The 25,539-nt window shown below is 37.7% G+C and overlaps 4 protein-coding genes across 8 annotated transcripts; 2 read left to right on the top strand and 2 right to left on the bottom strand.

Moving 5' to 3' along the window:
• Positions 1 to 1,839: 1,839 nt before the first annotated feature.
• LOC120008014 lies at positions 1,840 to 4,369 on the bottom strand. The gene is made up of 3 exons (XM_038858522.1): positions 4,181 to 4,369; positions 3,828 to 3,957; positions 1,840 to 2,452 (listed from the first exon to the last, which is right to left on the bottom strand). The coding sequence occupies exons 2-3, from the start codon at positions 3,952 to 3,954 to the stop codon at positions 2,076 to 2,078; spliced, it is 504 nt and encodes a 167-aa protein (XP_038714450.1). The 5' UTR covers positions 3,955 to 3,957; positions 4,181 to 4,369; the 3' UTR covers positions 1,840 to 2,075.
• A 4,668-nt stretch (positions 4,370 to 9,037) lies between these two features.
• LOC120008015 (type IV inositol polyphosphate 5-phosphatase 7-like) lies at positions 9,038 to 13,045 on the top strand. The gene is made up of 13 exons (XM_038858523.1): positions 9,038 to 9,079; positions 9,176 to 9,263; positions 9,623 to 9,688; positions 9,871 to 9,958; positions 10,056 to 10,160; positions 10,256 to 10,874; positions 10,967 to 11,160; positions 11,261 to 11,369; positions 11,455 to 11,603; positions 11,756 to 12,056; positions 12,162 to 12,220; positions 12,294 to 12,530; positions 12,654 to 13,045. Exons 1-10 carry the CDS (start codon positions 9,050 to 9,052, stop codon positions 11,973 to 11,975), a joined length of 1,668 nt encoding a protein of 555 aa, XP_038714451.1. The 5' UTR covers positions 9,038 to 9,049; the 3' UTR covers positions 11,976 to 12,056; positions 12,162 to 12,220; positions 12,294 to 12,530; positions 12,654 to 13,045.
• Positions 13,046 to 17,867: 4,822 nt separating this feature from the next.
• Positions 17,868 to 21,810, bottom strand: LOC120008010 (pentatricopeptide repeat-containing protein At1g03100, mitochondrial). Of its 4 annotated transcripts, XM_038858515.1 has the most exons (3): positions 21,482 to 21,810; positions 18,680 to 21,187; positions 17,868 to 18,214 (listed from the first exon to the last, which is right to left on the bottom strand). In XM_038858515.1, the coding sequence occupies exon 2, from the start codon at positions 21,080 to 21,082 to the stop codon at positions 18,719 to 18,721; it is 2,364 nt and encodes a 787-aa protein (XP_038714443.1). In that variant the 5' UTR covers positions 21,083 to 21,187; positions 21,482 to 21,810; the 3' UTR covers positions 17,868 to 18,214; positions 18,680 to 18,718. The 4 variants fall into 4 exon arrangements, with proteins under 4 accessions (XP_038714443.1, XP_038714444.1, XP_038714445.1 ...); XM_038858516.1 differs by lacking the exon at positions 17,868 to 18,214 and having other exon boundaries at positions 18,581 to 21,187; positions 21,489 to 21,810; XM_038858517.1 differs by lacking the exon at positions 17,868 to 18,214 and having other exon boundaries at positions 18,581 to 21,107.
• Positions 21,811 to 22,574: 764 nt separating this feature from the next.
• On the top strand, positions 22,575 to 25,487 carry LOC120007406 (rust resistance kinase Lr10-like). 2 transcript variants are annotated; one of them, XM_038857598.1, is made up of 5 exons: positions 22,619 to 22,721; positions 22,807 to 23,607; positions 23,821 to 23,859; positions 23,960 to 23,995; positions 24,217 to 25,487. In XM_038857598.1, the coding sequence occupies exons 2-5, from the start codon at positions 23,448 to 23,450 to the stop codon at positions 25,362 to 25,364; spliced, it is 1,383 nt and encodes a 460-aa protein (XP_038713526.1). In that variant the 5' UTR covers positions 22,619 to 22,721; positions 22,807 to 23,447; the 3' UTR covers positions 25,365 to 25,487. The 2 variants fall into 2 exon arrangements, with proteins under 2 accessions (XP_038713525.1, XP_038713526.1); XM_038857597.1 differs by having other exon boundaries at positions 22,575 to 23,607.
• Positions 25,488 to 25,539: the final 52 nt, after the last annotated feature.

Here is a 25,539-nt window from a genome sequence, read left to right on the forward strand (position 1 = left end):
TATCATAAGTAGGAATAACGATTAGTGATATTAATAAATCCATATAATATATGGATTAGTAGTTGATTAGCAGAAAAGGAGACATTTTAGAAAAGTAATTAATCCCTGCATAAATAAAGCAAGTGTTCATGTGAGAAGCTGATTTGGAAAACCACGAGAACTACTGACTTTACTAGTTAGTTAAAAGTACGTAATAGGATCTGTTGCTTCTGAAAATTCAAAAGTAGTCGAATCTAGAAACAGTTTTCACCAGATATTAGGTGAAAAGATTGAATTGGCAACTAATTATTAAAATAATTTATGATCTCGCTTTTGCCGCTGGGGCCGGGTTGAAAAAATAATTAGTGATAAGGGCGGTTTAGTTAGCCCTACCACTAAAGAAATCAGTTTTATTGGGTTTATTTAGTCCACAAACTCGTCAATTTTGTTTGCGTGAGGAAATTAATCGCGGGGAAGAACTTCGCTTCGCTACAGACCTATGTAAGAAAGCAGTGATCCGTATCCAGATTCAGGTGAATTGATTGATTGGGTTGTATTATTTATTAAATAGTTTTAATCTCAGTCATTGGTCAGATCTAACATCTGAATTAGAACCGATGTGTGTATATGTACACACAACAGAAAGGAAAAAAAAGAAGCTTGGTGGTGGGGTTGGGGAGAATGAATTGGCTTCCCTGGTTGGAGTGGGGTGAAATTAAGAGCTATTAAGTAATAACTAGGGGGGACAATGAATAATAATGATAATAATTACCTTTAAAGTGTTTAAATTAACCTTACAATGTCAATTGTGTTGGGATGAACTCGTGTTTGACTAACGCCTTGCCTGCCAAAACTACCACTTCTTCCTATAATTTTAGTTTAATTATGTTAACAAGAAACTGAGAGGAAGTTGCCATCTTTGTCCACATGAAACACACTCTCCTCTCCTGCACAAGAAGGAAATCATATCATATTAATCATATCATGTAATGGAGGGGATTTAAAAGGGAAAAAAAGTTGCCAAGCACAATTGGCCTTTTGTTGTTGGAGCTTTTAAGATACTCAATGCACAAGTCTCCAATGCCATGTGCAACAATCACACCAAATCATTGTTTCTTTGCCTTTGTGCTACTATACATTTATTTTATTGGGGTTTTCATTATTGTTTTTATATGCATCTGATTGTCTGTTTGGTAATTGAGAAACCAAGGGAAAGTGGGAAACATGTGCCTGGGCTGAATTTAGCACTTGATATGAACTGGGCTCAGTAGGTAATGAGCCCATTCCATAGTGGCTTTTGGATCTTGGGCCGTTCTAATTGAGACTGTTTTAGTTTTGGAACTGTCAAATTATTTGTTTCCTATAATAATTTAGTTGCTGGGATTATCTGCAATAATAACTTGAATGCTCTTCAGAAACATGGACAGAACTTTCAATAGTTCAATTCTGGATTTCTGAGAGTGTTGCATTGGTAAGATTCATGCTTAACTTGTTTTGCATACCTTGTCTGTTGCAGCAACATACTGGAGTGTCGGATTAGGATAAAGACTCCGTGTCATATGTAGATGTATGGTGTGTGACGTTGGGGCTTATATAGTCGGAATGTTCAGGAGAACAAATCCATATGGGCCCACGACCAAGAAGCTAAGCTTATAATATCTTTGATGTATTTGAGCTTGAATTTCCGATGCAGAGGTTGTTGCTGAACAGATAAATCTTTTTTTGCCCTTAAAACAGTGCTGCCATAAACTCGAGCAACAACTGATAGCCCTAGAGCTTCTGTCTGATGTTTTAAACCATGAGCTTAATATCACAAGCAAGCAATTCCTATACACCAATGTAACTATATGGATATCTTGATGCACTCGATAATATGCTTCTCATGCACAAAAATCAATATTACAACCCAGAAGTATTTGAACCAATAAGGCCATAGTATCCTTGAAATCAAATTACAGGTACAAACTGAAACTTATTATAGTAGCACAAGCAAGGCCTCAACAAATGAAACCATTTTATATACAAAGGTGTTGGTTCTCATAGACTCTTGTAGCCGACCACAAGGATGAAGGCTCGGATGATGATGATGTAAGTTCTCACGTGTCAAAGCCGGAGTAGACACCACTATCCCTTAACAACCTCTTCTCTTCTTCAACATAGCTCTTTCCTCTACTAGCCTGACCAAGCTCTCTTTTCCTCTTCTCCTTCTGGGAGAAAGAAAGATTCTTCTCTTTTCGAGTTTGAACATTGGCCAGCTGCTCTCCATCAGCTATTGCAGCTCTTGTTTTTTGGCGATCTTTGTAAGATTCTTCCTCATCTCTGGTTTCACGCTTCTCTTTGCCAGTAGACCAAGACCAGTCCTGTTTCTCATCCTCTTTCGGTGGGGGGATATTTAGGACTGATAGGCCACCTTTATAGCCCTTTTGCAATAGTGCTTCAAAATCCACTGCACCTTTTCGCTTTCCTGACTTGACTGCACATATGTAGCCAAAATGAGGTAAAATGAATTTTGCCTTTTTCACATGGAGATTTATACCCACATGCAGGCAAGCATGGATGTCCAGAAACCACAAAACCACTAAACCAGTCGAATGCCGAGCAATGCCGCTGCAGCTTTAATTTAGTATAGACAAGTGATTTTTGAATAGTTTCAGTTACTAAATCCAGTAATAGATTTCTTTTACTACTATGAACAAATTTAAACATAATGACCAACTGACAAGCAGTTTCTCTATAGCAGTCCAAATGTTCCATAATATTAAGAGGTAAAAATAAATATCAGAATGGAAAAGAAAAAAAATTTCAGTATCTCATCCAAAATCACAAGAACTTACTCCCATGTCAATTCATGCAGCAAGTGGGAATTCAGTTCCCTCACTTTAACAGGCTCTTGCATATTAGTCTCCAAGATGTTATTACCCAGTCATGCTAACCAAACTGATCAATCAAGACTCAAGAGAATCAAGGTTACGGGTTCAATAGATGGGGCAGATGGTTTCTCCCTTTGTCTGCCTCTCGACTTACCCACCATTTCTAACCCTGGCAACCGCTTTATCATATCATTCTTTTTATGAATTACTTCACTAAACAGACTATATAATCTAGTTATTCTAGGAAGAAAGTCCCACCGTTTTCTATTTATTTATTCCCGTTCATCACATCTCATTAGAAAGGTCTGCTGCCTATTTGGCTACTTTCTTTGCTAGAATCCCGCACAGAACTATAGATCCTGGCCCTGTGATCATGAGCCAAAACTCTAATCCCACGCACAAATGTTGCACATATTTTCCCGGAACTAGTCTCTTGCAGGGTCATGAGTAGACAGCAGAATCATACCACAAGGACACAATTAATGGTCTGAAAATCACACTAGGACATATTCCATGATACGTAAATTAATTCAGTAATAAGATACTAAGATAAGAAATTGTTTAGAGGGTATGTAGCCACTTGAAAAACCCATCGTGGGTAAGGGGGTAACATCCAAAAGTACCAATTCCTAATTGTTCACTCCACATCAACTTCATGGAGCTGCTGATGCTTTCATGAGACATTTAAAACGATATTGTTCATTATGGAAAATGGAGTTCATGATACTCCTCTTATGATCATACTAAATGTACAACCCAAGTGTCCACTTCTACCATAATGAAAACAAGTGCGTTGGGTAAGTCATGAAATACATATGCAGCTTAATAAGTAAAACACTGAATATACAAACCAGGAACCAATGTTATCATCCAAACTCTCTAAACTCTGTGAATTCTTTGACTATCAAGGTAGCAGGTCATCATTAATTCTACCAATCAAACTTACAGAGATACAGTAGGGGGTTATAGTTTAACTACCTTCAGATTGTTTCCCTGCAGAGCGATCCTTCTTCTTACCCCCGTCAACCCCATCATCTCCTTCAGAATCTGAACCCGACGATGACGAATCATCCTCCGGATCACTCCACGGCATTGTCCTCTTCATTGCCTAAAGTAAACCAATCAAACAACTATACTTAAAACCCCCAAGGCCCGGCTAATAATTTAACGCGAATATTTTGACACTATCAAGGAAAAGGACTTGCTTTACGCTAATGAATATGCAGTTAGAACTTGAAGAACAAACTTTTGTTCAGTAAAAGCTCGATTATGATATATTCAGAGCACATAACAATAGAGTAAAGACACGGACCCTCCGTTTAGAGAATCACCTGGAATATTACGTGAGACAAACAGAAACTAAGCGTCCGGTATGAGCCTTCCGCCTCCTTTTGTTCGCCGACACGGCGGAAGAGTAGATTCCGTCTCTTGTTGGAAGTGTAAAACCGTCGAGTAAAAGCGGAGGTTAGGGTTCAGCCACACCGGAAAAGAAAATAATTGGTGTAGTCGGGTAATAAATCAGAAACGAACGACCGGGTGCATTGGTGAAAATGGGCCGCGCTATCCGCTGGGGCCCCTCTTCAGGCCCAGCCCGAACTCGGCTCGTATGACAAAGGGTAGAGCTGGGTATTTCTAAGCTAGTTTAATATAATGGGCTGGGCCGGAGCTTGAAGAAGCTCAAACGACGTATTGTGAGCCCTCTACAATTAAGCCCAATAATCAAGAGCCCTATATGATATTTTTAAAAAACCCAATGAACTTTCCTCTACTCATAAGTGATAAGACGTATTTTTATAGGCTTTTTATTGATGCTAAAAACGGCCGAGCTTAGGGCTTGTTATTTTTAAACGAGTCAAGCCTGAGCTTTTTGTTTGAGGCCCTATAGAGCTCGGGTCGAGTTTAGGGCCTATCAAAATCTAGCGACCCTATTTCATCAAGTTGATTTTTTCATACATCATGTAATCGATCTCAAACTTTTGAAATAAAAACTTGAATGATGATAATGAAATTGCTTTTATCTATGAAAGCTACTAATGTAAGAAATAGATCCAAATGTTTTCACTTGTTTTTGCGAAGACCAATGATTTTTTTTCCCTTAATTGTTTAGCCATACGTCAATTATGGTTATGACAGATCTTTAATAGAAATCATGGTCATTGTTGGTTCATCATCTAGTTCAACAAGAGCATGACTTGTTCCAAATAAGACCACCTCGTCAAACAAGTTTATATTAGCCATTTCCCTTCCTTCCACTCACTCTCTTCCCATAATTAATATTCTTCGTCTCACCAGTATATTGAAGATATTTTGTGGCAGACCTAGCTAGTGTAATCCAGATGGAGCAAGCTAGTTGTTGCATGTTATGGCTGGAAGGTAGAGAGAGATGATGATGAGATACTAACAAGGGCCAGATGATTTGATGGCCAACGTGCATCAAAGCTAGGACAATTGCATAAAAGGTAACATTGACATTGACATGATCTTCCTCCATGTCAATGAAATGAAAGCCAAAATGAAACCCAGAAGCGTTGAGTGGGGAAAAAAAAACACTTCATTTTTCTACCTTAAGTGAATACCTTCACATCAACATGAACAGTCTCTATATTTTGTGTACGTCTCTATAGCTTCAGTTACTTTTTTGACATGATCTTCATTATTTTTTTTTATAACCGAGAATTCTCCAATCTAACATGTTCATCGAATGGTCAGACCAAATCTAAACTTGGGTCATCAATCCAACTCGTTTCATGTTGACGATAGTTAAGGCCGGTCTGAAATCCTTGTAGGAAGAATGAGGCTGAAACCCACAAAGGAGAGGTAAATTCACAAAACTTTTCATGCAAGGAAATAACGAGAGTGGGAGTCGAACTTGCGATACACATTACTTGCGACTTAAATCTTACCTTTTTACACTGTGTTAGAGACAACAATAGGAATTCTTGTGCCTCTACATCAGAATCTGCATCATGAAAGAGCACAACTATAATAGGAGGTGCTTTGGGAATAATCATAGGCTCATAGCTTTTGCTAGGCAATAAATAGAAGAAAATAACACAATAAGATAGAAAAGCCCATGCCAAAGAAATTGACACCCCTAAAAATTGGGTTATGAAATCTGTGCAATAGCAAAAGATAAGCTGTGTTGGGTTATTGAAAACTAAAAAAGGCAAAAGAAAAAAAAAACAGAAAGAAAAACAATTTCTTTGCAAGAGAGGTAGATTTTGTTTTTTATGACCGAGAATAATATTCTACAAATTTGTTATTTGAACATTCGATATAGGTCTAAACTCAAGCCGTCATGCCCTCACGTTAAGATGTTTCTCACGTAACAACAAAGACTAAAACTCAACGCGTGATTATAAGGGTATTGTTTCCATTGAGGTAGATTAGGGTTTATAGCCTCCTACATGAGTTTAAGGCACAAGTAATAAAATTTTTCAAATTTGTTGTATGACGGGAGGATACCACTCTTGTATTTTTAATATAAGCATTTAAACCAGATTGGGTCCATCTCTGATCTTCAATTTTAATACACCCAATTCTGCTATTTTTGTGAGCAAGTATTATCAGTACCTTTCAAATTTATGGTCTACAGGCCACAAGTGCAGAAGCCCCCTAGGCCATAAACAAATTGTCAACCTCATAATGAATTCCTTCACCCAATTTGGTATTTATAGCCAACAAAAAGTTGAAAAATTAATGTACCTCTTAACCCTTTAATAATATAAATTAAAATTATTAAAATTTGTTGAAATTCTCATCCAAACACACTAACAATTAATATTGTCCTTTTGGATTTATCGATTCACTATAGATATATAAGACCCGCAAAGTTTTGTTCTTCATATGCCGTCGCCAATGGTACTTAGACTAAAAAAACGCGTTGTTAATGTGAGAGAATATGAATTTTATTTATAAGCAACTCAACTGAGTCATATCATACCGATGTGTTCATAATTTACACTACAGTTGTAGGGATTCTCATTTTTTGGAGATAGAAGACAATCCAAAGGGCTCCTTAGAATTCTTTTGCTGTCTACTTCATTAGTTTAATATTCTTTTTAATTCTAATAATAATAAAAACCCACTAAATATTCATTTCTTGATTGCTTGATAGCCTTAAGATATGATTAAATTAAGACAAAAATTTAGGGGACCAGGCACAGTCCCCCACTTGTAGCATGTGTAATTGAGATTAGTCAATTAAGCTTAATCCAAAACTCTATGTAAGAGCGTGGGTTGCCAGGGCCTAGGAACTCTAAATGCCCTAACAGGATCGTACGTTCATGTTTAAACTTTAAACAAATAATTTCCACATTAATCAATGCATGCACACATGAATATATTCTTTTACACATGAAATTTATAGACTTCCAGGTTCTAATATGAGTACAAGTTGCCTTTGTGTCTCTCAATGGAATAGCTTGGGTGGCAGGGCAGATTTTGGTATGTATGGGTTATGTGCACATATTCGAGTTCAACATCGGGCTTGAGATTATATTTACGACTGAATCGGGACATATATTGTGATGTATCGTTATCTTAAGAGTTTACCATGCAAGATGGATTTCAGGATGGACATATTCTTGGGTGGATTTTACGTAAAAAAAAACAAAAAAGTGTCTCCTAAACAAAAGTCTAGATTTGGTCAAGAAAAAGCCTCAAAATTTGTATATAGCGGGGCAACTCTACATAGAAGTACCAAGAAGATGCATTTGGCTTCTAAAAGTTCATTAGGAACCTCGAAAAACTAAACCAAAATCTTCCGAAACCTCGACATTGGTAATGGAGAGAAGAAAATAAGAAAATACCCTTCTTCACATAAAACTACTTCTATCAAGACCCTATAAAGTGTATAGATATAATTCATATATAAGTAGGTCAATCAACCCCCAAATCTCCCAACCTTAGGAGGAACATGTAGCTACACAAAAATTCCCCCTAAACCCTAAGAATGTAAGAGGTACAAACATACCTTTGGGACTCTCAAAAGAATTAATATTTCACATGGAAATAATAAAACTAAGTTTATTGTCTATTATTTATCTTGGTCTGTTGTCCCAATGAAAATTTAAGAAGGACGACTACTATGGATCCGATTAGGTATCATTCCCTCTGAATATCTTTACTAGCATTCCTCCCCTCTCTTCATAGTTTTATTCTAGGAAATTATTTCGTATCTCTCCCACAATTTAAGAAGGATGACTAATGTGGATGCGATTAGGTCTTGTTCCTTCTAGAGGTGGAAAAATGAGTATCAAAATAATCAACTAGACTAGATGTTTAACTTGGATATTCGCTTTCTTAAAATAAAGAGGTTATGAGTTCAAGTGAGGGGATAATGAATAAGTTTCTGAAATAAATTCATGAGGGAGAGGATGGAAATGCCCTTAGAAATACTCAAAGCGGACGATCCCCTTGAATGTAAAAATAGGATCCACGATCTTCAATGAAATCCAAGAGAGAAATATTGGGGCTGCAAAATGGGCAGTACCCATTACCCATGACCCGTAATTATGAATAAGAATTTGAAATTGGGTTCGGATTTTAGAGTTTAGAGCTAAAAAGAGCCTCAAGAGACTGCACTTTATATTCTCTCTTCAAATTCCATACTTGGTATGCATACCCAGAACGAGGTTTCCTTTGTTTACATTTCCTTTTCACAGAGAGAAACTCTCTCCCTCTCTTTACCGGTGTCTTCTAAACAGTACATGATCTTGTTCTAAGACTCTTTTGAAGAATCTCATTCTTACTTCCACGCGTCCCTGTTGTCCTTTCTAGTTATCTCTACCTCTCTCTCTCTTTGTTTGTTTCTCGTTTTGTTCGTCTCAGTTATATTTCCTCTGTTGTTTCTCCTCTGGATTGATAGGAAATGCAAGTGAAAGTGAAAACAGCTTAACTAGGCAACTGGGTATTTTTCTCTTTCTGGATTTCACTTACAGTTACATATATATAAAATGGGGGAGAGATCATGATTTTGTCTGCTCTCTTGCTTGTTTTCTCTTCATTGTCTGAAAGAAATAGAGGATTACCCATCTCTTTCTTTTCATTTCTCCCAACCAGTCAGCCTTTTTTGTCATTGTTTTGAGATTAAAATCAGAGGTGGGTATCATTTTGACTCTTGAGATTCCTGGTTTCTGGCTTCATATACCCACTCCATCTCTGTTAATTGGGATCAAGCTATATGAATCTGTGGAACAATGAGAGATGAGAACTCCAAGAAAAGCAAGGTTTGAGAAATGCCCAAAATAAATTGTTCAAGAGTTTTGAATGATTTTCTGTTCTGTGAATCAATGCTGACTGTTTTGTGTGTGATAACGGTGAAGCTTTCATGGCCCAAGTCACTGGTCAAGAAGTTGTTCAATATCAAGAGCAAATCCCAGGACTTCCAAGCAGATGAAGTCTTTTATGGAGGTAAGTATTCAATTGTGATTTTTGGTTCTGAAATTTGGGAATCTTCGCTTTCAACGTCAAGAACTAAAATTGGGATTTCTGTGCAGTTTGTGCCCTGACTTATTCTTGGATTCTCTCATCCCTGAAACGCATTTGCGTTGTGTTTTTTCGTTTTCTGGAGAGATCTGATATTTCCACTATCAGCCAAAGACCTTCTCTTCTGTTCTTTTCCGTTCTCAAATTCAATTTCTTCTCTTTTTCTAATCCTCCGGAAAACCAACCATTTGTTGTTTATCTGTGGTGTTTGAAATGTGGGATTGACACATTATCAGTGCAAAGAGCACAGCTTTATCAAACTTTATTGGTTTTTTCTTTTTCAGGTGGTGATGAAGATTGGAGGCACTTCTCAGAGAGGGAAGCATGCACAATCAAGAAAAGCAAAGCAGGTTCAGTATCAGACACCACATTATTGCTATGGACCACACACACTCTTTAAATTACGCAAAAAACCATGTAAAATAAGCATGGTAGATGCTTTTTTGTTTCTTAGTTCTCAATTATGTTGAAAACCCTTAATTGTTTTTCTAAATCATCCTAATCACTAAATCTCCATTTGGGTAATGTTCAGATAGAGTGAGCAGGAGATATTCAGATAGGGTTCGACTAGGAAAGATTGACCTAGATACATCTCAAGTTACAGATGTGAATAATTATAGGTATGTTCAGCTCTAAGTTCTAACCCTTTGGTGTATTTGGTTTACTTTCAGAAAGAAAATTTTCCCTTATTGTGTTTAATTTTCCAAATGGTCGTAGGATTTTTGCAGCTACCTGGAATGTGGCTGGAAAATCCCCACCGAGTTATTTGAGTCTTCAAGATTGGCTTCACACCTCTCCTCCAGCTGATATTTATGTCCTTGGGTATGTCCCCAGTAAACAAACTTTTGCATTCTAATCTCATTTGTTAGCTGATGTTAACTGAAGCATTTGCTTTTATTGTGGATTTTGGATTTCAGGTTTCAAGAGATAGTTCCTTTAAATGCTGGGAATGTTTTGGGCACCGAAGACAATGGCCCAGCTAGAAAATGGCTTGCTCTTATCAGGAAGACTCTGAATAGTCTTCCTGGAACTAGTGGTGGTTGCTGCCATACACCTTCACCGATTCCTGATCCAATTGTGGAATCAGATGCAGACTTTGAGGGTTCGACAAGGCAGAAGACCTCATCTTTCTTCAACCGTCAATCATTCCAGTCCTTAAACCGTAGCTTGAGAATGGATAATGAAATGTCAGTTCCCCAAGCCCGACTTGATCAACGGTTCAGTGTTTGTGATTGGGCTATGTTTGGGCATAGCCCTAGTGATCATGATCCCAACTTCAGGTGGGGTTCCTCTGATGATGAAAATGGGCCTGGAGATTCACCTGGTATTGCAAACTATTCACCAAATGCCTACCATGGATTGTTTTCATTGGAAGAGGGAGATCGGCAAGGGCACTCAAGGTACTGTTTAGTTGCCAGTAAGCAGATGGTAGGGATATTTCTCACGGTGTGGGTAAAAAGTGATATTCGAGATTCTGTTCGGAACATGAAAGTGTCTTGTGTGGGCAGAGGATTGATGGGTTATCTTGGCAACAAGGTAAATTTATTTTGGCTCATGAATATCTGCTAGAATTTGAGATTGTGAACTAAGAAGAGATGTCAAAATCTCACTTTTCTCCAATTTTCCAGGGTTCAATTTCGATTAGTATGTCTTTGCACCAAACAAGCTTTTGCTTCATCTGCAGCCATTTGACCTCTGGGCAGAAAGAGGGAGATGAGCTACGAAGAAATTCTGACATCATGGAGATCCTTAGGAAAACAAGATTCCCTAGGGTTCATGGGATGGGAGATGAAAATTCTCCGCAAACAATCCTAGAGCATGAGTAAGGCCGCAAGCACTGAACCATTTCAATATACAATTACTAGTACTCTTACTATTAGCTCATATTGTTTATATTTGAGACATTTTTGGTTTTGAATCAGCCGACTCATTTGGCTAGGGGATTTGAATTATCGTATTGCTCTCTCTTACCATACTGTAAAGGCTCTTGTAGAGATGCGTAACTGGAAGGCATTGTTGGAGAATGACCAGGCATGCTTCTACAAAAATGAAATACCTTTCACAAGTTTGTTCCATGAACTGTTCGATAAGTTAACTTGATGCTTCCTAATTGCAGCTTCGCATAGAACAGAGAAAGGGGCATGTCCTCGAGGGATGGAATGAGGGGACGATATATTTTCCTCCAACTTACAAGTATTCGAATAATTCAGACAGATATGCTGGATATGATAGGCAACCAAAGGAGAAGCGAAGAACTCCTGCATGGTAACCTTCCTTTTTTCTTTTTCAAGTAAAAATTAACCACGCAGTTTTCTAGCAGTCAATTGGACATGCCATATGTATGAAACTATGCAGATTGAATATAGTTTATTTGTCTGACCATGAAGACAAAATAATCTAGCTGTATGAGTGTGAAGGTGCGATCGTATATTATGGTATGGAAGAGGCCTGAATCAGCTATCTTATGTTCGTGGGGAGTCAAGGTTCTCAGATCATAGACCTGTTTATAGCATATTCTTAGCTGAGGTGGAATCTATAAATCGTAGTCGAATCAGGAAGAGCATGAGTTGTTCAAGGATTGAGGTAGAAGAGCTGCTGCCATATGCACATGGATATACTGAAATGAATTTCTTCTGAGGACAATCTCTTAATTCTCCACATTTCGGAATGCTCAACCCAAGAAAATTGAAAGCAGGAGCCCCCGTGCTTCTATCCAAGGTAATTTACTGTAATGAGGATCAACTAGTACCTATAGGTTGCCAAGCGTATCCTTTTGATTCCACAAAATAGTTAACGTACACAAGTTGTTATATCCATTGACAGGATTCACTAAAGAGAAGATCCTGTTAACGAAATACATATGCATTCCCCGGCTTAACAAGGTAGTTGCTGCCATACATGGTTTCTTGCGGTTCATCTTATTTTGTGAAAATTCATGAGAAACAGTCTTTGCAGATGGCTATTGCTGCAGCAACTTTTTTTTGTTTGGATTGTGATAGAGACATTGTGTTGCCCACAACCCAAATCAAGGTTGCCATTGCACTTTCTTTCGCTTTCTCGATTTCACCTTCCCTCGTAACAGATTGTGTGAAGTTTGTCTGTGATTAACCGACTCCAAAAGCTCGTCGCTTGCATATTTTCATCATCAGTTGTCCAACCATTAATTCCCTGTACATGCATCTTGTTACTGAGGTAAAATGATCGAGAATCATACTGGATGATGCAGTTCTTATAATTCAAAGATTATATCTCTGTAGTATGTAAATTGACTAGAACTTAAAGCATGTAGTTAACTACTTGTTTGTAATTTTGCAGGATATTTTGACCGACTCTGGAAGCTGTTCATTGTCTAACTTGCTAACAATTAAGTTCATAGAACTCTAGAAGAGAAAATACATGTAAGTGGGATGTATAGCAAAGCACAAGAAAATCCACAACAGAGTGATTTTTATTTGACATTGCTTTTTGTATAGTCCCACTTTATTCTTTTTAACCGAAGAACCACCCATCTCAACATACCCTTTGTATAGATGAGTGGACGTAAACCTCATGCAGTTAGAACGTCTCACACCAATTGACGACATGTGAGATTGGGTCGATCCATGTAGGTAAGGGTATGGAAGTGGGACTAGAAAATATGCTAGCTGATTAGTTTGAACTCCCAACCTCAGGCACCGGATGCCCTAAGCCTAGAAAAATAACCAACTAGTTTGTATAGCTCCACTCTTGAAAGAGTTTTGGAGAAAGAGTTTTGGATATACTCAATTACTCATTAAAATTTATCAAAAGTGAAGTGGAAGTTCCTGACTGTTATGATTTACTTCCTTTTCTTTTGCTGCTAATGCTTTTTTTACTGGAAAAGATAAAGCAAACTACTTCAGTTGATTTTTTTTTCCCTTTTCTGTATGAACTGAAACAGAATAAAGTTATATGAGACAATAGAAGGGCAGAAGCACTTCCATTTCCGTAGAGGCCTATTCTTGAAGACAAGTTTGCCCTTGCTGTAGTCACATTATCAGATGAACTTCTGCTTCAACTACCCCCAGAGACTTGTCAGAAGTGGGAAATTATTGATAGAAGTTGTGCAATAACTTTTGCTTTCCCAAAACATCCTTGCCCACCAATTCATGGCCCTTGTGTATTAAAACTTACAGAAAGGAAACAGGAATACAGGATGCTTGGCATTACTCTTAGCTACAGTACTTAATGACCCAGATTAATAGAGGTGGTTCGATTGATAATCGGTTGGGTTAAACATATGTATGTTCAAGGTTCGATTATAATGTGAAACATATTTCTCATCGGTATCTAAAAAAAATGACTCAATATGGTAAATAAAAGAAATTAAATACCTTAAATACGAAAATATGTAATTTGACAATATAATTCCAGGAGTTTGGCAGTATAAAATGAATGCATATTTTCATTAGTATTCGTCAAATTATTGCTGTTAATAAAAAAGTGGAAAGGGTCCATATTGGGATACTCCTAAATTGCATCTTCTTCCTCAATGATTATTAGATTTTTAGCTTTCTATTATCATAAATTAATGACGTGGCAAAAACTCATTGGATAGTGGAAGTCCAGTTCGCAAACTTTAAGAAACCGTACCCTTTGTCTCTTTTTACTAATCACCGCCTCTTTATTTTGTGCCCCACATATTCTGGGTCATTCTCTCTCGTTTTTAAATCTAGCACAGTTGTTTGAACAACTGACATGAGTTTAGACTCGAATTGTCATACCCTCATACACACAACTTGATAATAAGATAAATTGGATCAAAACTCAAAGCCACAAGAATATTAAGGGAGAATCGAACTTAGAATGTTCAGAGTCTATATACGATTTGACGTTCTAGAGATTAACTAATTAAACTATCATCCAAATTATTCTCTCTGCGCCATTTCGTGAGAACCCAAAGTTCTTGAAAGGGAAAACTTGAGAAGACCATCTTGAAGGGAGACAACAAGAGATCTAGGTTGATTTGCAAGTGAGAGGAAGCAAAAACATATTTAGAATCTTATTTTCATTCATATGCATAGTTGTTGTGTACACCCAAGTAAATGAATAGTAAAGGTGGTAGTCAAGTACAAGAAATGGCCGGTAGCTAAAGGAAAACCCAAACAAGTTTGTTCTCAAAAACCTGGTGGAAGGTCTCTTTAGGACATTAATGGATAAATAGTGTTGTAAAGTATATAAACAGTGTCGTAAAATATATAATTGTAGGCCATCAACATTGACTAAAAGGACCATGGAGCCCCCTACATTATTTGGACAAAAAGGAGAAACACAAGGGTCTGGCGAGCTTGGCTTCAAACAATACAAAACAAAACAAATGATTGAAAATATTAGAAAATTCAACTCAAACACATCAACTTGATATTATCCGCTTTAGGCCAAAGGTTCATACGTATTTGTTCTCTTGGATCCAGAAAAAGCATTACTTGTGTGAAAGGAATTGAACATTTACTTCTATACCACTCAATTGTGTTATGTCAATCCGATGTGAGACTACAAATAACAAATTTTGTCACTCCCCCATACTTGTATGCTCGGTTGTGCGAGATCTAACAAATGAACACGATAGAGGTGATGTGCAAATCAACCTCATCTTGTCCACAGCTTCTTCTGTATATATATACTATGAGGATCAATAATTTGAATACTATAGTGGTCGGACATGTAACATTTTGATTTTCTTATGTAGATTCTACACTTAGACTTTATGGTGGTTTGCGCAACAATTGAAGAGGCCAACTTCTGTTCTATTTCCTTGGCATTTCTCGAGGTGATCTTATCAAGAAAAGGAGCTAGGAGCAACCAGATTTAAAACGACGTGTACGTTGGATGTTTTTGCCGGTGTAAGGAGAGAATCCTATAAAGCCTGCATCAAGACAGACGTCACATTTGCCGATCCTTTTTGCATGGAACCCGAGAATTCCCCTTGCTTTTCAACATTTTCTTTATAGTTGCATTTGTTAGAAAAATCACCCCAAACACTTCGAATCAACATTATATGTTTTGAGACATGAGCTCGCACGACATTGTTCTTTTGGACTGTCACTCATGGTACGTAAGATCAGAAAATGTTTTCGTTGTATGAGAGATAATACATCTTTGTATTATAAACCACTTGTTCTGGTTATGTCATTCCGACGTGACGCGAGAATTTTAGTCTTCACAACATGTAAATGTAGTTGTAAACAATATTATTTAATATTGTCCCTGATTTTCCATCAATAATTCTTTCATTTATAATGTTTTGGATATTATAAAACAAATAATGTTGAAGCCACCGATCAGATTTGACATATGACAGTGCTTTGAGATATGTGTCTCAATCTTTGACGATAAATCTATGGTGGATTTAGTAGTAATTTAATAACTCTCATGTTTTGATTAAATATAATTAATTACATTCCAAAGCAGATTAGATTCATTTGGAAAAAAAAATCGCAAGAAACAACCTTCATAAATATATTGACTTGATTATTTTTGTCTCAGGTGGAAAATTGTCTAAAGTTAAGCTTTGATTAAGGTTTGTAAAGGAGGGGACATAAAATCCATAGGTGGTGGCACTTCACTTTGGTTGTCTGAGGCAAAACAATATGCTTTAAGAAGATAGATTTTGAAACCAAACTGGAAATTCTATGAAAGAAGGGCTCATCATCCCAATTCAATCAAGATGGACTAATATTCTACATCGGATTGACATTGTCTAAATATATATATATATATATATATATAGAGGTCCATTTCTTCCTACACAACAAACACGTTTTCTGAGTTTAAAAACAAATGACGATGACCCATGATAACAAATACATAGGACTCCACGCCCTGAAACGGATAATATCTATTAATGTGTTTGGACTGATATTTTCTAACAAACATGGCATAGATGAAGGAAAAAAATTTACTCTCCAACCATTGGATATTTGAATGTTATAAGATTCACAACAATCAATTCTAAACCATAGACTAGCTTGTGTCTAGCTAATAATAATCTCCTTTAGATTTTTGCTTCTTGATCATGTGCTTTCTATGCACATACATATAAAGAGTGGAGTGGAGTTGAGTTGCCTATATATATAATCTTTGTCTTCAACTTCTTGTCTTATTATATGCTATAAATATGTTACTTTTTTGTCCATTTCATCTGATTTGATAGCTTTCCCAAACTGAAAATGATGGATGGGGTTGGACACAGAATAATATGATGGAGAGCCTCCTTCCTTCCCTCACATGGGTTGGACATATATCATTGGACCACTTGGCCCATCAAAAGTTACATTATTGATTATTCAAAGGCCGGCCCAGTCACATTCTCTCAATTCAAAAATTAATATAAGACAGCAATGTCAAACAGATTCAACAACTCTATTAATATTTTTCTCATAGGGCTCACATGGATTGTAGGCTATATATATACAAGCTGCCTCCTACCTACTTGGGAAGTTATTAGGAGACCAACATTCACCAATTATTTATATATAGTAGCACAAGAGTAGCCATGATAACGCCAAATCCTCGTTGAAAAATATTAAATAAGCTTATATGATACATCCACAATAACTTGACCTAACACTTAAATCACAAAAACTATACAACTATTTTCAAGTATTGGTTGATGCTTGCAGTTTTTTTTTTATAACCGATAATTCCTTAGCTCAACATGTCCACCGAATAGTTGAGCCAGCTCTAAATTCGGGTTGTCAACTCAATTTGCTCCATGCTAGCGATAAGTAAAACCGAGTCAAAACTTACGCAGGGGATTGAGACAAAAGTCCACAATGTAGAGTTGACTCCACAATAGAATCTCCCTTGGGTCCATGCATGCCGAAACTACTGGGTGTGAGAGTTGAATTTGGGAGCTTCACCATATATATTAACCAACCTTCTTGTTAGATGCTTGCAGCCATACACGTGTCAAAGCATAATAGGTTAAAATAACAATCGTACTAGTAGCCAACGCAATTGACCAGCTGGCGACCTCTGATGTGGCAGGGAATTCTGCAGGCACGTGACTTCACTGTATCATCAACTCCCATGAATGCGATTGTCATGCATGATGAGAGGGATGATGAAGATACTGTTTGGGTGTTGTCATGCAATTTCGACCTTTTTTGGCAAAATGTAAACGGCTGAAAAGAACTTGCATGCACAAGGAAGAAGTTGCATGAGGAAGGCAAAGTTCCTTCAGGAACAGAAGAATGAAGCTGATATATACTTCTTTAGTTCTTCTAATTGGCACTTCCATGTACTGTGTATATATGCAGACTGCAGTGACGATGATGTGTTGGTGTGGTTGCCTTGTTAAACAAGGTGTCAGTATTGATGTCTGAGTGAAGACAGAGGGAGATAGAAGAGACACACAAGAGAGTTCACTGGTCCAACACAAACACTGACTACTTCTACGTACAACATTAATGGAGCTTTTTTCTTGTTGCTTCTTATGATCAATTGGACATTTAAGAGTCAATACCCTTGTTTGTCTAAATTGTCTTCAACACGTACGATTGGCTCATCATTTGCAGTTGTTCAGTCATGTTTTACTTTTACATCATCAGTCGTCACATTAGTCGCTGATCAAGTGATTACATGAGTTGTGTGTGACAATTGTCATGCATTATTGCTGGCTCAGTCATTGGGGCCTTGGTTGGATTTGGTTCCGAATTGGGTTAATCTTGGGACTTCCGCAGTTCCTCTTCTTATTGGCCCATTTCCGTAGTACCAATCGAAGTTTGGGCTTTCTCAAGCCCATTAACAGGCGGCCCTACGGCCTCATCGTCCCTCAAGGCCTAATCATCTGAATGGAACTGGACAGGGTAAGGGTAACTTCTCCACATTCTACTCAAGGAGGACATGTAGAGGGTCTGGCAATATGATGAGACACATGGTTAAATTTGTGAAAATCCACTGATAATACTTGTTCTCCAAGTTGCAAGCAGCACGCACAAAAACTATAGACAACTATGAGCAAAGTTTGATAACTCACTGAATCATGATATACTGGTAAGAGAACAATAACTTAGTACAAATAATACCTGGCTGCAAAGAACACTGCAAAAGATGCATGTGTAATGTAATGATATTGTGGTAGGTGACTTTCAAATAGACACAAAAGTTAAATCCTACAATATTTGAATATGTAGTCAAAAAGAAGAAAATAAAGTTTTCCATATCAAAAATTCTAAATCACAAATGCACATCTATCTATAATAGTTTGACAAAATAATATATTTTAGCTGAAATTAACCTTCTTTTTATTTATTGCGAAATTTTAGTAAAATTTCAAGAGATTTTGTCATCAAAGCATAAATATGTATACAAGTACATACCTGTTTGTAAGAGATTTTTCCACACAGGAGAAAATTTCCTCAAGACAAACCTACCCACTTCTTAAAAGTCAGGGCTGCTTCTCTCTTTTTAAGCTGGGCTTCTGACTGAAATTTGGGAGCCTTGCCCTTGTAAAGTGTTTTATGGTACTTGAGGAAGAGAGTTCGATACTTGTACTTGTCGACAAACATGTTATCTTTCTCCATCGTATCCACAACTTCATTGGCTCGACTAAAGAATCCGCCCCTCACAAATGTATAAAGCACAGAGTCCAGGAGTTCTTGATCAAACTTCATCGAATCTGAAAAGGCAAGAACTTTCATTTCTCCCCACAGTTCGGTTACTTCTATATACTTGCCCCCAATAGCGGCGTACCCAGTAACCATAGAATGGAATGTTTGAGCATTTGGGGTGTACCCAAGGCTTATCATTTTCTTCAAAGCCTTCTCAGCGTCTTGCATCAATCTCTTCCTACAGAAAAAATGTATCACATTGTTCCAATCATGAACTCCACCATCCACCTTTTGACCATCTTTTATTTCCTGTAAGAGTTTTGCCATCAACCCAGCATCAGCACCATCTGCACAATCCTTAACCAACTTCTCAAATTCTTGATGACCAGTTCTAGGAATTTTAGCTTCTTTCATCTCTTTGAATAGTTGAAGGGCCCCTGGAGTATCCTTTTGAAGAACTCGTGACTCGATCAATGCCTCATAACAACTTGAATCTAGCTGAATGCCAGCCTTACGAGCATCTCGAAGAAGTGATGTGACTTCTGCTGCTCTGCTTGCTTTACAATATGCTTTTATGAGGGATGCATACACAGAGGAACCAGTTCTAAATCCAACCAAATGCATCTCATCTAGAAGGTCATATGCCTGGTCTAACCACTGGAGTGAAATGCACGAATTAATGACGTGAACAAACGCTGAATCATCATTAGAAGCTGGGGAATCCTCTTTCTCAACCTTGATGAGAAACTCAGCCAAATCTTTAGTCTTACCAGCTTCCAGAAAAGCCCTCACCAGTTTCACATAAATTTTTTCAGTTGGTTGAAGAATTCCATGTTTAGTAGTAATCAATTCAACTTCCATCTGCAATTTAACCAATAAAGTATTTAGCATTTCTCTCGTCTCAGCCACAAGTGCCAAGAAATGTCGGTCTTTCCTGAACTCTTCATACGATATGATACGGTGTCTGCTATTAAACAGCGAATCATTCTCCAAATTGCCTGATTCCTTTTGGTTTAAACTTTCCCTGTATATCTGCACTGGAGGCGAAGGGGATTTATCATCAGCTTCAGAAAAAAGTGTAGCGGCAGCAATAGTATTACATGCTTTTTTCGCTTTATGAAGCATTTCCAAAACCATTTTAGAGGCAGAATCTAGATCCCCAAATTTTAAATGGCATGCTAGCAAACAATTGTAGAACTGTCGAAACTGAATATCACTTAAATTATGAGCTTCATCTATGTACCTCTGAAGCTTTTTCAACTCTTCTCTTCGCCCATTTCTCTCATATATTTGCGCCATTGTGATTAACAAGTTTGTGTCTGTTTTAACAGCAATTTGAGGCATCATGTCAAGGAGCTGCTCTGCTTTCCTTGTTTTTCCAGATAGAACACACCCAGCCAAAGCAATGTTAAAAGCAGTTGTATTAGGCTTCATAGCCAGCAAAGGTGCATTAATCTTTTTCCGTGGATCGATTTTTCCATATAGGAACAAGTGACTTATCTCAAGAATAAACTCAGCAGCAAGGTAAGCTCCAGGAGCAGTAAGACACATGTGAGCCAAAATTGCAGACCAAGCAGTTACTGGAGGATATTGTTCCATTTCTACCAACTTTCTCAGAATAGTGGATGTTAGAACTGGCATGCTACATATGGCAAGAGCAAAGGAGAGATAAATCAACGGCTCTTTCTCTAGTAAGTTCTGTTTACTCTCCTCAATAGCCCGTTCAACCAAGCCATAAGCCTTCTCAAGCCACTGAACATCAAGGCTTTCTGCAAAACTTGAGAGAAGCTTATTAACAATGGTTTTGCGAGGGAACCCTTCCATCTGCATGTGCTGCTCGTACAACTTCCACGCATCACTGAGCCTACCCTCATCAATTGCAATGTCAATTTCCATGCTAAGTTTAGCAGGGTCTCGAGCCTGAACCAAGATTGTGCCAGCCATTGTTGATAAAGGTTGCATCTTAGTCTGAATTTCTAAAAAAGCAGTAGGCATGTATATATTGGTAAAAGATACACCGGTGATCTTGCAGACAGATCTGTGACTCCAGGACGATTGAATTTGGCGTTTGGGAAACCAAGTGCAATTGCATCCACCGTCATCAAGCAAGGAATATGAAACAGAAGGGAAAACTGCACCAATCTGTTTCCTGATCTTCCTCAAAGACATCATCTAGTCCTCCCCGAACAGCAACTCTCTAGTATCAAATATAATTCCTTGAATAAAACAGAATGGAAGATTCTTCTCCTTATTGAAATCGCATCACACAGAACATGACTGCAATAACCCAAAGAAGACTAAAATAAAATTTAGCACACTAGAAAAACAGGGAAACCAACTTCTCCTCCTTCAATTAACTGACTTTCCCTAATTCACTTTGAGTGAGTTCTCATAAACTGAAGTAATTTATACACATGGTTTTCAGATGGGTAGAGGAACAAAACAGGGCAAGCCAAGACCCAAAAAAAGCAGCTAATTAATGCCCATCTTTCAGACTACGAACTTTTATTTCTCCCTTTAACTAAAGAGCAAGTAATGAAACAACAAAGAAATGGAGAGAAAGAGAATCACCTTGTACCGTATACGCTTCTGGCTTCCAACAGACGCACAGCTGCAAAATACTTATTTCATACTCTCGGTGAGGCATTTAATCGAACAACAAAAGCATATGAAGGCTTATATGTGCAAAGTTAGCAAGCAAGATAACCTTCTTCGAGGAGAAAGAAATTTCAAAAGAAGAATCAAACTCGTATTCATTGGTAAATACGCAGAGCTGAAGAAGTTTCAGTAAGAGAAGCTGGGCGGGAGAGCACGGCAGCCGCTATGATTGTCTCAGGAAGAGAAGCTCAGCGGGAAAGGACAAGCGAGACTAGTAGCGCGAAGGCGCGAACGGAACTTACGTTAGCGAATCTGGACCGGGCCCCTTATTATCAAATGGAGAAACATCACTTCTATTGGGCCTTAGACAGGACCATGATGGCCCCTTATTAAAGCCGTAGCCTTCGAAGCTTGGATCAATTCCTTTTATGTTTGTTTTTAGGATTATACATCAGGTTTTTGTTTTCAGCCTCAATAATCTACATATACTTTTAGTTTCTTCCATTAATTGATCTCACAACAAGAATCATAGGAAACCATGTGGAAGATGCAAATTTGCATATAGAGTAATTCAGACTTGTGAAATCACTTGGGTGATAGCTTAGTGATGATTCTCTGGGGTCAAACTGTATGATTTTCGAAGATCATGAGTTTGATTATCACTAGGAACAATACCCTTATAATCGTTTGAGGCTAGCAGTGAAAATAAAAAAGACTCAACCTCTCGTGGATGTAGGCAAAATTATCGAATCACGTAAAATTTTGTGTTGGGTTCTTATTTCTTTGCTTTCTTTTACCGTTCATGTGATCAATCATGCAACCAAAAAACCCACTAGATATGTCTCTTTAAGTTCTGGGTCTTTTGTTGCCAAAGCACCCAGAACCATAACAGAGAGGTCTAACTCATTTACATTCCTAATCAGTTACGTTCGCAAATGACAATGCTAATCAACAAAGTCAAGATACAAGGACTTATTTGATATTGTAGTTCTTGTTTTTTTGTGAAATAATTCTTTAAAGGCCAACACGCTAGTCGGTCATTGGACATTGACTTCTCAATCTCCATGTGAGGTCTGCCACTAAAAATATAAAACATTTATTTCTTCTCTTGCTTCCAAGTTGTTTCCCTCAAGCACCGGTACACTGTCCCATTCCCATACCAAAATAAACCCAGAAGTCAAAGAATCCCCACTGAAGAATAGAATTAAGCATGGTAAGACTCAACTCCACCACAAAACAAGGGAAAACTACATCAATAACCAACATTTCAATGTCTCAAAATAAGCTTCTCTTTGCAGGTTTCGTTGCCTTTCTTGCAATCCAATTCCATGTATCCTCCTCTGGCTTCAACAATGCTGTTAAAGGCGCACATTTCGACTGTCCTTCATGTGATGTTACACGCATACCTTACAACTGCACAAAAGTTTCTTCATGTGGCGATATCCTCAACATCACATACCCATTTCGACTCAAAGGAGACTCGCCAGACTGTGGTGACCCCAACTATGAACTCTCTTGCGAGAACAATCAAACTATACTCAGCTTCTATTCTGAAAGATTCTTGGTGAAGGCAATCGACTACTACAACGGCAGAATCCGGGTTGTCGATGTTGGCATCCAGGATGGTGATTGCTCCTCCAGGCCTATCAATTCTTTTGAATCCTTTAAAGCAAAGGTAAATGGAGCAAATGGTGATTGCTCGTATCCGCTGTATGATTTTCCCCTATGGTACAAGCTAGTTTATGTAAGTTGTGAAAGTCCAGTGAAATCTACTACTTATGTGGATGCTTCTCCCTGTATAACGAAATCAACCAACAACAACAGAAGAAGATATCATTATGTTCTGGTTGGTGATTTTAAGCCTACAGATTTGAAGGTCTCGTGCACCATTGATTTCTATACATACACAATTTTAGTAAGCAACAACAACTATTCTTACATGGACATCCATAAGCGGCTTGTTTATGGTGTGGAGCTTTCTTGGTTTGCAATTTCATGCGCTGCTTGTAGAGGAGAAGGTTTATGTAGTCTAGAGAACAACACCATTATCCAAAGCTGCACCCAAGGATACTGCGGCCCGATTCATTGTGACTTCCGATGTGAGTAAATTTTCTGCTGATTCATTCTCACCTCTGTGACATGCTAAACTGTTAGTAGTGACGATATACGATGATATAGGTTATGACACTTATATATGAATTAGTGCTATCTATGCTGGTTTTATGTTCAAACTACAAATTATATCGTGTCTGTTTTCAGAACAAACTTCTCAGTTCTACTTGCACATATATAAACATGACTTATTTTTACAGGCAAGTTAAAAGATTTTCTCAACAACCGGGTTCCGGAAGGTAAGAATCCTCTACCAATTCCATTACAATCAATTTTTTTACCAGAGTATCTACTTAGTTTATTGATATTGGGTGTGTTTCCTCTTCATCTTGCTAACAGGCATACACTCCATCAGCCCGACAATAGAGGTGCTCGGTAAGTTCTTATTCTTCAAGTTATTTTAGCATGTACAATTAGAACATGAATACCAAATTTTTAGTTTGGCGAGAAGGAGAAGATATATATATTTAAGATACAAATAAAATGAAGTAATTTCATGCAATTTTAATATGCTGCTTCCCCTTTCACCCTAGAAGAAGCACTGACCTTAGTTCTGCAATATTTGTCATTGATTGATAGCTGGTTTTTCAATGCAGCACCGGTTCTTATAACAAGAACATCATTTGGCTTTCTATGTCTTTTTGCGCTTGTGGTATATAAGTGGCGTAGGAAGCATCTATCAATGGATGACACTCTTGAAGCATTCCTCCAAAGTCAAAAAAATTTTATGCCAATAAGGTACTCTTACTCACAAATTAAGAAGATGAGCGGACGTTTTCAAGACAAGTTGGGGGAAGGAGGCTATGGCTCTGTTTTCAAAGGAAAACTTAAAAGTGGCAGACTAGTAGCAATTAAGATGTTGGGCAAAGCAAAAGGTAACGGACAAGACTTTATTAATGAAGTTGCAACGATTGGGAGGATTCACCATATCAATGTGGTGAGTCTCGTTGGCTTCTGCTCTGATGGAACAAAACGTGCTCTTGTATATGATTTCATGCCCAAAGGCTCTCTTGACAAGTACATTTTTTCTCAAGAGGGGCATATCTCCTTAAGTTGGAACAAAATGTACGAAATTTCGCTTGGGGTTGCACGAGGAATTGAATATCTCCATCGAGGTTGTGACGTGCAGATCCTACACTTTGATATTAAGCCACACAACATCCTTCTCAATGAAAATTTTGTTCCAAAGATATCAGATTTTGGCCTTGCAAAATTATACTCGACCGATGATAGCATTGTGTCAATTACTGCAGCAAGAGGAACAATTGGATACATAGCTCCAGAGTTGATCTACAAAAGAATTGGAGGTGTTTCATACAAAGCCGATGTGTATAGTTTTGGGATGCTACTAATGGAAATGTTAGGGAAAAGAAAGAAGCTCGATGTAGCAACAGATAATAATTCAAGTCAAATGTACTTTCCTTTGTGGGTTTACCATGAAATGGTTCAAGGAAAGATTACAGAAGTTCAGGATGTTACAGAGGAAGAGGAGAATATCATTAGGAAGTTGACAGTAGTAGGATTATGGTGTATACAGATAAGGCCTTGCGATCGTCCCTCAATGAGAAAGGCAATCCAAATGCTTGAAGGACATGTAGAAAATTTAGAACTGCCACCTGAGCCTACTTTTAATATAGAACAAGTACCAATGGAAAATGTTGAAGAAGCTACAAACCCGACATGGTCATCCTTGACATCAGTTGACATCACAGAATCTATCACACTGGTTACAAATGCAGATTGAGTAAATATACTACTAAATACTTAATAAGATTGAGCCAAGAAAAGGCATTGGAACTCCATTAGTCTGTTTATGAGAATGACTGCAGAAACATTTTCAGTATATATTATATATTTCTTGGAGTTATTTTTTAGGTTTTAGAATAGCAGAAGCATAACCTGGCCATCTATTTGCGATT

The sequence above is a fragment of the Tripterygium wilfordii genome, chromosome 10 (assembly GCF_013401445.1).
Source record: "Tripterygium wilfordii isolate XIE 37 chromosome 10, ASM1340144v1, whole genome shotgun sequence".
NCBI classification, from domain to species: Eukaryota; Viridiplantae; Streptophyta; class Magnoliopsida; order Celastrales; family Celastraceae; genus Tripterygium; species Tripterygium wilfordii.

Excerpts from the sequence above, each read along its gene's own strand:
- LOC120008014 (XM_038858522.1), bottom strand. The coding sequence starts at position 3,954 with ATGAAGAGGACAATGCCGTGGAGTGATCCGGAGGATGATTCGTCATCG. Across the intron at positions 2,453-3,827 it reads TGCAGGGAAACAATCTGAAG|TCAAGTCAGGAAAGCGAAAA; the intron begins GTAGTTAAACTA and ends ACATATGTGCAG.
- LOC120008015 (XM_038858523.1), top strand. The coding sequence starts at position 9,050 with ATGAGAGATGAGAACTCCAAGAAAAGCAAG. Across the intron at positions 9,959-10,055 it reads ACAGATGTGAATAATTATAG|GATTTTTGCAGCTACCTGGA; the intron begins GTATGTTCAGCT and ends AAATGGTCGTAG. Across the intron at positions 11,604-11,755 it reads AAGCGAAGAACTCCTGCATG|GTGCGATCGTATATTATGGT; the intron begins GTAACCTTCCTT and ends ATGAGTGTGAAG.
- LOC120008010 (XM_038858515.1), bottom strand. The coding sequence starts at position 21,082 with ATGATGTCTTTGAGGAAGATCAGGAAACAGATTGGTGCAGTTTTCCCT.
- LOC120007406 (XM_038857597.1), top strand. The coding sequence starts at position 22,719 with ATGGTAAGACTCAACTCCACCACAAAACAAGGGAAAACTACATCAATA. Across the intron at positions 23,608-23,820 it reads GATTCATTGTGACTTCCGAT|GCAAGTTAAAAGATTTTCTC; the intron begins GTGAGTAAATTT and ends TTATTTTTACAG. Across the intron at positions 23,860-23,959 it reads CAACAACCGGGTTCCGGAAG|GCATACACTCCATCAGCCCG; the intron begins GTAAGAATCCTC and ends TCTTGCTAACAG.